Source organism: Pogoniulus pusillus, chromosome 22 (genome assembly GCF_015220805.1).
Source record: "Pogoniulus pusillus isolate bPogPus1 chromosome 22, bPogPus1.pri, whole genome shotgun sequence".
Lineage (NCBI taxonomy): Eukaryota > Metazoa > Chordata > Aves > Piciformes > Lybiidae > Pogoniulus > Pogoniulus pusillus.
Genome location: NC_087285.1, coordinates 13474540 through 13485607, shown reverse-complemented (window position 1 = coordinate 13485607; position 11068 = coordinate 13474540). Strand labels below are relative to the sequence as shown.

The 11068-nt window shown below is 53.9% G+C and overlaps 1 protein-coding gene across 2 annotated transcripts in view; it reads left to right on the top strand.

Moving 5' to 3' along the window:
* The first annotated feature begins 3631 nt into the window (after positions 1–3631).
* Positions 3632–11068, top strand: part of ADRB2 (adrenoceptor beta 2) — a 32701-nt gene continuing 25264 nt past the window's right edge. For both annotated transcript variants that reach the window (XM_064161817.1, XM_064161816.1), the window contains exon 1: positions 3632–5014. In XM_064161817.1, coding sequence (XP_064017887.1) covers positions 3838–5014 — 1177 coding nt within the window. In that variant the 5' untranslated portion in view covers positions 3632–3837. The remainder of the gene's footprint in view (positions 5015–11068) is intronic.

Genomic DNA, 11068 nt, shown 5'->3' with positions numbered 1-11068 from the left:
AGCTGGGCTAGCTGATTTCTGTACCCCAGGCCACAGAGAATTCCAGACTCCTGAAGCAGGCCCTGGAGTGGGATAAAGGAGCATTAATGTGAGCATGCAGGATATGTAGGTGCCTCTGATAAAACACTTGTTAAGAAGCTGAAAACAGCTTTGGCTCTTCCAGAGGTGGTGTTTCCCACCAAGTCCACAAACCTGCTTTTCCTCAAGACTCAGTGCTTCATGCAAGGCTGAACATTTTGGGATAACCCTAATGGCTCTTGAACACTTGGGTTTGGTAGCAGAATACTCCCAGATGTTAGTCTAATCCACAGGAAGCAGCACAGCAAACTCAGCAGGTTACCACCAGAAACTTACACTGAGCACTTCATAGAACTTCCTGATCAGCTTTTTAATAAGAAGGGGGAACAGAGATCTGAGGACAACATGTAGTTCCCACCCCTTCTGCTTTTCCTTTCCTGTTCTGCTCCGCTCTTCCACTGCTGCATCTCATCTGTACCTCTGCTTTTGCAGCAGCTTCTTGTCATGCCTTCAGTGCAAGGTGAATGTTCCTGCCCCCCAGGGCTGTGGAGCCTGTATGCATGGGAGCTGGGGAACAGATGTTGCTGCCAGCAAGTACTCACTGCTCCTGTGTCTGCGTATGGGCCAGACCCTCAGCTGGGGTGAGGTCTGTGAAAGCCACTGGAGAGCTGCAGCCTCATAACTCCTGGCGTGTGTGCAAAGTGTATGGCCCCATTTATATCGGCGATGGAGAGGGGGCACTCCTGGTACTTAGCTGAGCTCATCAGTACTGCACATGTGGCTCCTCCGAACGGCCCCACTCCCCAGAGGCGGGGCACAGCTGCAGCAGGACGGGGGGCCCTGTGCATCTGTTCACACCTCCGTTTCTAAAACCCCTGAACAGTGCAGACAAAGTGGAGGACGGAAATGGAGCAGAGAAGCCACTAGTTGAGGAAGTCCTGCCCAGACAGAAACCTCATGCTGCTGTAACTTTCATCTCATTTCCTGATTCCAGCACCTTATCTGTCCCCCTCATCAAAAGGCAAAGCTTCCTCTCCGTACACCAGACTCCCCTATAAATAGTCGGGTGCAGCCAGGCTGTGACACACACCTAGGCGGATACAGTGCAGTGCTGGTGGAGCAACGGCCTGCAGCTGGCACCTGACCCTCAGCACCATGGCATGGCCTTCCTTGCCACCCAGGAAAAATGGGACAGAATTGCAAAATCCCACCGGATTCCAGCAGCAGATGTGTTTCAAACAAGATTTCACATTAATTCAGCTGAGGAAGGCAGGAGCCCTCCACTGCCTCTGCAATGGGAGAGCCACAGCGCAGCACCCAGCCAAACACTGACCTGCAGCTGCTGCTGTTGCAGGCATTGGTGTGGATGCAAACCTGGACAAGAGCAACACTTTCTAGTCTCCTTTTTTGTGGCACAGGGCATGCTCAGAACCACAGCTTTCAGGATTCACTGTAACCTTCAACAGCACCCCAGGGCTTGCAGGCAGCATGATGCAGACAGAGGGCAGAGATGCTATCCAGAGGGACCTGGACAGGCCAGAGAAGTGTGCCCAGGCCAACTTCATGAAATTCAACAAGGCCAAGTGTAAGTTCCTGCACCTGGGTCTGCACAATCCCAAGCACAACTCCAGGCTGGATGGGGAGTGGCTGAGAGCAGCCCTGAGGAATAGGACCTGGGAGTCTGGGTTGATGAAAAGCTCAACATGAGCCTGCAGTGTGAGTGCAGCCCAGACAGCAACTGTGTGCTGGGCTGCAGCAAGAGCAGTGTGGGCAGCAGAGCAAGGGAGGGGGTTCTGCCCCTTTGCTCTGCTCTCCTCAGATCCCACCTGGAGTCCTGTGTGCAGTTCTGGAGCCCCCAACACAAGAAGGACATGGAACTGTTTGAGCCAGTCCAGAAGAGGCCATGAAGATGATCAGAGGGCTGCAGCACCTCTGCCTTGAGGACAGGCTATGGGAGTTGAGGCTCTGCAGCCTGGAGAAGAAGGCTTGGAGGAAACCTTGGAGTAGCCATCCAGTATCTGAAGAGGACCTGCAGGAGGGCCAGGGAGGGACTATTTACAAGGTCTTGTAATGACAGGATGAGAAGTAATGGGTTTAAACTGACAGAGGGGAGATTCAAACTAGATGCTAGGAAGAAGTTATTTACAGCAAGAGTGGCACAGGTTGCCCAGGGAGGTTGTGGCTGCTCCCTCCCTGGAGGTGTTCAAGGTGAGGCTGGAAGAGGCCTTGAGCTACCTGTTCTAGTGGGAGGTGCCCAGGGTGTTCCAGGGGCTTGGAACTAGATGATCTTTTGGTCCCTTCTAACACAAACCATTCTATGATTCTGTGTCTGTGGGAGAGCAGCACAAGGCTGGATTTTTCAGGGCAGAGCAATGGGCAGAAATGAAACTCTTGTGGTGTTATCTCCCCATAGGCCAAAAGGAAGTTTACAGGACTCTTTAGTCCTTGTTTATCAAAGCTGTTTGCTTTGGAAGGAGGTACTGGTGATAGTGTCTGGGGCAGACCACAGGCCTGCCTGCAGTGTGGCAGTATGCAAGAGCTGTGCAGCACCCCACCCGGCCAGAGCTCCTGGGACACTTGAGTGCTGTGCCCTGATCACCTCCAGGATTTCTGACCAGCTCCAGTACCTAGATTCACCTCCTACCCTGTCTGCCTTCGGTGCCAGCTGGGATGCTGGGCTGGGGGTGAAGCCAGAGCAATAGCAGAGGATGGAGGACGGGAGCGATCATCCTAGCACAAAGGGTCACCAGCAAGGATGGGGGTTCTCAGGAAAGCCAAAATCCAGTATCCAGCCATGGACAGTCACTGAGCACCAGCGTCCTCAGGATTTTCCTGGTGCCACAGGTCCTGGTGCAGAGAGCATAGAGAGTGCATGAGAGGTGTGGGAACACCTCAGGGTGGGCAGTGCCTGTGGGGTGTGGGGGCGCATGTTGGGCAAGGGGTGCAGGGACATCCCTGAGGCAAGGAGTACATGTGTGATGCTCTTCAGTGGAAGGTGTGCGGACACTGCAGAGCAGGCAGTTTGGGGGATGCAGGGAGGATGCAAAGCGCAGGGACACCCTGAGACAGCAAGAATATGTAAGCAGGAGGGGCTTGGAGGCACCACAGGTGGGGAGCACGTGGAGCAAAGGGACACTGCAGTGGGAAGAGAACATGCATGTACCATGGGAATACTGTGAGGAATAGCGCAAGTGGGCAGCGGGAGTGTAGGAATACCACGGGGGGTGAGCACGAGTGAAGCACAGGGACACCTCCTTGGGGTGGGAGCAGGCAAGCGGCGTGGGGACACCATCGGGACGGAGCCTGCATGGGCAAGAGGGAGCACAGGGACGCCACGGGGGCGCGGGAGCACTCGCGGAGCGCACGGAGCCCGCGACGGGGCAGGAGCAGGCGCGGGGACCCCGCGGGGTCCGAGCCCGTGCGGCCGGGGGTCGCGAGAGGGGCGGGGACACGCGTGGGACAGGCGGGGGGTGCGCGGCGCGGTCCGCCATTGGCTGCGGCGGGCTGATGTCACGGAGGGTGTCGCTATAAGCTCGGCGGCGCCTAACGGGCGGTACGAGTCGAGCGGTGCGCGGCCGCCGCGCGCGGGACAGGACGGGACGGGCCGGGACAGGAGCGGTGCGGTGCGGTTCAGTTCAGCTCAGCCGGATCCGGTGGGTGCTATCCGGGCCCAGGCAGGCACAGTGGGAGCGCCCCCGCGCCCAGCCCGCCGCGCACTTACCGTCCCGTATGCGCGGTTCGCGGGGCAGCACTGCCGCGGAAGAGCTCTAGGCAAAGCCAAGCCCCCGCCGCCTGCCCCGGGGAGCTGCTGGGGCGGCCATGGCGGGGGTGGCGGGCACCGAGCTGCCCGCTGCCAACGTCAGCGCCAATGAAAGCACCGCTGACCCCACAGGGTCTCGGGACTTGTGGACGGTGGGCATGGGGATCCTCATGTCGGTGATTGTCCTGGCCATCGTCTTCGGCAACGTGCTGGTGATCACTGCCATCGCCCGGTTCCAGCGCCTGCAGACTGTCACGAACTATTTCATCACCTCGCTGGCCTGTGCTGACCTGGTGATGGGGCTGGCTGTGGTGCCCTTTGGTGCCAGCCACATAATCATGGAGACGTGGGTGTTTGGGAACTTTTGGTGCGAATTCTGGACATCCTTGGATGTGCTCTGTGTTACAGCCAGCATTGAGACTCTCTGTGTCATTGCGGTGGACAGGTACTTCGCCATCACCTCTCCTTTCAAGTACCAGAGCTTGCTGACCAAGAGCAAGGCACGTGTGGTCATCCTTGTGGTGTGGGTGGTCTCAGTCCTCACCTCCTTCTTGCCTATCCAAATGCACTGGTACCGGGCAGATCACATTGAGGCCATCCAGTGCTACGAGGAGGACACATGCTGTGACTTTTTCACCAACCAAGCTTATGCCATTGCCTCCTCCATCATCTCCTTCTATGTGCCACTTGTGGTCATGCTATTTGTGTATGCCAGGGTCTTCCAGGTGGCCAAGAAGCAGCTACAGAAGATAGACAGGAGCGAGGGGAGGTTTCACACCCAGAACAAGGAGCAGGATCAGAAAGGGGGAGCTGGGCATCGTCGTTCCTCCAAATTCTTCTTGAAAGAGCACAAGGCCCTCAAGACCTTGGGCATCATCATGGGCACCTTCACACTGTGCTGGCTGCCCTTTTTTATTGTCAATATTGTGCATGTCATCCAGGACGACATCATACCCAAGTATATGTACATCCTCTTGAACTGGTTAGGATTTGTCAACTCTGCCTTCAACCCCTTGATCTACTGCCGGAGCCCAGACTTCAGGTATGCCTTCCAGGAGCTCCTGTGCCTCCGCAGGTCTGCCCTGAAGATGTATGCCAATGGCTACTCAAATAGCAACGGCAAGAGTGACTACAATGAGGAGGACAACGGCTACCCCCTGGCAACGGATAAAACCTGTGACTTGCTCTGCGAAGAGGGTTCCTTCCCTCACCCCGAGGGCTTTTTGCACTGCAAAGGTATTGTGCCAAGAGGGTAGAGTCGAGATATGGGGGGTTCTGGTGTGGCATACAGCCATTATAAAGAGGAACCTGTCCTCTAAAGAGTAACAACCACCCCCTGATAGTAATAAAGAGCCTGTTCTAGATCGCACCTGAAATCTAATGGCTTTTGGGGAAACCCCAAAACCTCCCGCAGACAGGCAAAAGGATGCCCCGGGCAGGCTCGGGTGGCTTCTCGCACGCTGTCCGTTCAGGGGCATGCCTATGGGTCTCTGAGCAGGAGGGGGGTGTGTGGAATTTAAGGCTGTGCGCGTCCCCGGAGGAAGTTGCTGGCCGCGGCCGGGGTTGAAGCACCTCACGACACCCCTGTTAGCGGACGCAACTGCCGCGGAAGCGCGGCTGAAGCTGGGGCTACACCGCCCCGGCTCCTTGAAACCGAGCCAGCAGCCGTGGGACCCCACTGTGGTCCCACACAAGAGGAATTATAAGGCGGTCCCCCCCCGCGGCAAAACCCTGGGGGAGGGGGTGCTGGAGAGGGGCTGAACGCGATTCGGGGAGGATGTGTCGGACCCGCGTCTGTTGCCGTCGGTGAGACCGTTTGAACGGCGCCCAGATCCGGTGAACGCTTATTTTGACAAGCGCTGTAGGACTTTCTGCTAAAATACTACTAGAAATTCATGGGACTGTGTCCTCAGAGTGTCAGGCTGTGACTGTGGGACCCAGGAACGTGGTGCTGGGCAGTCGGGTGAAACGCCGCTACAACCACAGACCATCCTCTGCTTGAGGACGGTCTGTAGCTGAGGCTCCAGCCAATGCCTTCCAACTGCCCGGTTTGTTCAGCTAGAACCTGGGATGACAGCAGGCCAGGGGAGCTGGACCGAAGCGGGTTTCTGCTTTCTCTGGCGTTTTTTCCTCTCTGCTCTGCCTCCAGTTCCCGCGTTGCAGGAACTGGAGGCGGCAGCGCAGGAGCTGTCAGTGAGTGGTGAACTCGGGCGGGCAGGTGTGGGGTGTGGGACGGGAACGGGGACACGGAGGACGCTGCTGCCGAGGGCTTGCTCTCTGCAAGTGCCTAGCTGTAGGGAAGGAGCAGCCGGGGTGAGAAATGGAGCTCCCCCCACCATTGCCTTCCCCCGCGGCTGATAGGTGAAAGGCTGATAGGTGAAAGGCTGGACCCGAGCGCCGGGAGCATGTGCAAGTGCGGAGGCTTCTCAGAAACATTCGTTTGGGTGGGAACGATGCTCATGAGACCTGCCGGAGTTCCGTGGAGGCTCTCAGATGGATGCTTAGGCACCGTGTGTGTGCGGGCTGCTCCCCGCGTACTTCCACACACCTGCGCTTCCCCTCAAGGATTCTGCTTGCACTGATGCTAGAGACATATTGTGGCCAGTCTGGGAATCGGTGGGTCCCTGGCAGAGTTGCGTTTTGCACACCAGCGAGCTGACCTGGCGCTGAGTCCCCTGGGGCTGGTACGTACCACTGCAGGCGCAGAGGGCATTTGGGGCAGTGCGGCAAGGAAGCTGGGGATGTTGGAGGCTGGGAAGGGGGTGGAGCAAGGTTTGTGGCTGCCAACACCTATTTGTAGTCCCCGTGTGGCTCTGGCTGTCATGGCTGCTCTGAGAAGAACTTGGCCAAAGTGTTGGTACCAAAAGGGGCAGTCCCAGGAAGCACTGGAGGAACATTTGCCCCAGGATCCAGCAGTGTGGTGGTGGGGAGAGGGGATTGCTGCTGATCTCTGCTGTGGCAGCTGTGAGGTACAGGTCAGTGACAAGCTCCTCCTCGAGCTCTGCCACACCCCATGGTAAAGCCCCAGCTGGTTTTTATGAGGCTAGGATCTGGAAACTCCTAGTGCTCACTTCTTTCTTTCCTAAAAAGTTCCTGGTCCTGCTTAGAAGTGGTCCTGAGAAGGAGAACAGCTGTAAGAACCCTCTCCTCCTCTAGCCCTGTAAGGGGAGCTGGCTCACCTTCACTTGCAGGCTTTCCAGCTCAGCACTACAGCAGAAGCAGAATATACTGAGAACCCTTCTCTCCTACCTCTTGCTGCCTGCTTTGGTGCCTGTGCAGCTTGGTGCCCCCACCTGCTGTCTGGGTGACACCTGTTTCGGTGTCAGCAGTCCCCGAAGGCCTTTGAGCATGAACCACTGGGTGGATTACAGGTGAGATGGCACAGAGAGGTGTGGTGGCATGGAGTGGTGTGTGAGGCTCCTGGTAATCAGAAATATTTGCTCCTCAGATAAACATATCAGGCTGTGTGAGCAGGGGCAGACCCAGCATGGGACCAGGGCTGACAGTGTGCTTCAGATTGTACACAGATGGGAATGTGAGAGGCTGGTGCGCTGTGGAGTGGGTGTAGGCTCATAAGCTCAGGTTAGAGATGCACTTCAGCTTGGTGCAGGCCATGATCATTATGCAGTGTTCATGGGGAAGTGAAAATTACCCTCTTGATTGTAGAGATTGACACATTCAGCCTTGTTACATCTCCTCTGTTTTCAATCTTGCCGTGTTTTGTAATGCCATGGGGTATTATTGGTTAACAGGTAGCAAGGGCACAGAGGGAGGTGTCCCACAGTGATAGCCAGCTCCTAACAGGGCATCAGGCCAGCCTCCAGCAGGTTCAGCAGCCAAATTCCCTCTGGCTTTGGGGCAGGAGCCTCTGGCACAATGAAAAAGTGTCCACATTTCAATTGCTGTCTGTCTGTTTACTGTTATTAATGATTTGTATTTCAGTAGCACATGTTGTGGACCAGCACTTTGTTGCCCAAATAATTGCTCTGTTTGGCTGGCTGGCTGTGTTCATACTTTATATGTGGCTGTTGTGTAGCCAAAGCTGAGAGATGAGCAAGTGGGTGATTGCAGAACTACCATATCCAGAGTACAGGGATGTGGAAGGGACAGAGGACATTGGACTGTTTGCAGCAGGCAGTTGATGTTGGTATTGCAATGTTCACCTACAGTGTCAGGAAATGTCAGGTTTGCACTGAAGTCTGAGTGGTGAAGAAGAGATTGTTTTCCTCTAAGGCAGCATGAGTCAAACTGGTGATATACAAACCGTGCCGTTCTGGGGGGCAGCTGCAGTTGAAACTGAAACATTGGAGGAGAAAATATTGTAGCATCACCAGAGCCAAACTGACAAATTTTCCTGTTTCAGGGTTGAAAAAGGAGAGCTGTCTACAGGAATCCTTTGGCCTTTTGCAATATTTTATAATACAAGGATAGTTTTATAAACACATGCTGGGCATTAAAACCACAGGGCACTGAAGTTGGGATGCTGGCTGCTTAAGTCAGCCACTTTGGCCAAACATATTGCTACTGGTTTTAAGGTCTTAGTCAAAACGAGAGTCACAAACACAGCTTTTGTGTTGTTACAAAATACTGTCCTCGCTCTAGGTCTTGCTTGTGATTTGGGCAGCTGTAGTTTCCACAGCAGGGACTGTCTTTGCTTTGTCCTCCAAAAATACAACCTACATCTTGCCCTGGCACTGGGGAGGTGTGGAAGTGTAAAGGGAGGTGCTGGAGGAGACGGGGTCTAGATGCAAATCCCTACATGGGAGTGCAGCACAAGCATCTCCTGAGGGTTGGCTGCTCCCAGAGCACCTTATATCCCAAATTGGTCAGCAGTTCCTAGTGCACATCATTGCCTGTCAGTGGCTGTAGGGTGTCAGAGAGGGCACAAGTGACACCTAGCTGGCCCATGGAGCCAGGCCCACACCTAGCAGCCTCCATCTATGGGTCAGGTGAAGATGATACCCCTGCCCAAGGACACTGCTAGAGACTTAGGTTACCAAGTACACCCAAATGTTTGGGAACAGAGCAGGGATTAGCAGTGTAGGAAGGAGAGCCTGTCTTCTCCAGAGGGAGCAGATGTGTGAGCAGGCACACAGCGTGCTCTTCAGCTCTCCCACGTCACAGCTGCTGGGCTTTTCAAAGGGCTTATTTATCTATTTATTTACTATAAGGGGCATGTTTTTGCCATAGAGGGGAGTGTATTGACAGCACTGGCTGGAAATAAACAGCTGGTTGCAATCTGTCTCTCAACATCTCTTTCCTTCCTGGCATTACAATGCTTCTTCTGCCAGGACCCTCAAACACCTGCACTGGCTAAATTTAGGGAAGGGCTTTTGTCTCCATTCCTTTGCCCACAGATGTTGGTTGTCACTGGTGTGATAAATCCATTTCCCAAGGAGATGGGGTTATGAGCGCATTCGCTCCTCTGGCAGGCAGGAGGATGGCCTGCCAGAGGATGTTCCCTTCTCTGCTTTCTGTCAGCAGATAGAAAGTGCCATCCTTATAAATGCAAGGAAGCAAAGGTTCCCTGTCCAACTGCAGCACTGCCTAACTGTGTAGCTGGACAGTGAGGATGGCAAAGTGAGACAGGAATGTGCTCTGCTCACAGAGATCTCAGTCCCTCCTCCCAGACTTCCTCTGCAAGAAGCATCCAGCCCTGCTGAAGCACCTTGTATTTCAACTGACCCACATCTTTTGCTGACAGTGTCAGCGCCTGAGCTTCAGGTTTGCAATGTGCACAGTACCCAGCGTGGTTCTCAAAGTTCAGATGAGCAAGAGCTATTTAGAAAAGCCACTGTGGCCTTGGACGTTGTCCATGGCAGAGAGGTGGTGTGACCTCAGGCTCCCTGAGACTAGTGTTTTGCAAAGATTGAGGTCTCTTTCATTGCTGTTTTAATACATGTGCTCGGTTTCTTAGGTCCACCAGTGGGACTGCAGCCTCTCTTTCACATCTCCTCCCTGTGCAACAAAGTCTCTTTCAATGTGAATGCTTGGCTCTTTCTGAGACTTGAACCTCGCAGCCCAGGAATTTCTTTCCCTTGTTATTCTTTACCGAAGCTGTTTTGAGAGCAAGCATTAGTCCTAACCTCTCTTCACAGGGGCAAACAGAACATTATGCAATGAACACACATCCCAGGTTGTGAGGACGCTGTTGTTTGGAAGCTGGGTAGCTACACCCTCTCATTAGCAACATCCTTGCAGGGTGCTCTGCTACATCGTGGGAACCCATAGGTGCTTTTTTGTCATATTACAGAGCAGGGCAGCAGTGTTGTCAGCCTCTTGGGAAATGCTCTATAGCTGTTCCTCAAGAACCCAACCTGCAGTTTGTGGCACGGGCAGACCCTGGACCCTGTGGCAAAACTGCTCCTTCCTGCACGCTTGGCCAAGGGACTGAGGCTCATGTTTGCCTGCCACAGAACAAAGTACAGCCAGCTTGGTCAAGAGCACAGGTATTTCGCTGGGGTCTTAGTGACCCCAGCCTGGGTCTAGACAGAGCAGCACACACTGTAAACTGGAGTTTACACAGAACTTGGAAGGAGATTGTCTCTCCTGTTAAGTGTTGTAAGAGCAGCACACAGTCTTGGTTTCCCTGAATTTGGCAGTATCTGCTGGAATTGCTGTATGTAAAGGTGCTGAATCAGAGTATTTGGGGGGGCATTAAGCCTTTACAAACTTCCTTTGTCATGAAAAAGGTGGATTTTCTGCTTTGCCATGTATGCAATGACACTTTTCCTCCTGTTTTCTCACCCTCACTGTCCAATATCAGCAGTGCCAGTGGATTGGGAAATATTTTCTTGGTTAGTGTCCTTGGTAAGGCCATTTTTGCATAAATGCATACATGTTTAGATGTACATGTATGTATTTCCATTATTTATATCCAGTGCTCTAGAACTGTATATAAACAAGGGAATGTAAAGGTGTTTTGTTGTGATAGATAAATAGCCAATATGATCCTGGGGTGTATTAAGAAGAGTGTGTCCAACAGATCAAGGGAGGTTCTCCTCCTCCTCTACTCTGCCCTGGTGAGACCTCTTCTTGAGTACTGCATTCAGTTTTGGGTTCTCCAGGGATAGGAATCTGCTGGAGAGGGTCCAGTGAAGGACTATGAGGATGATTAGGGGGCTGGAGCACTGTCTTATGAGGAGAGGCTGAGGGACCTGGGACATTTTAGTCCAGAAACTAGAAGACTGAGAAGGGATTTAATAAATGTTTATAAACATCTGAGGGCTGGTCAGGAGCTGGGGACAGGCTCTGTGCACTTGGTCCCTGCGGCAGGACAAGGAGCAATGG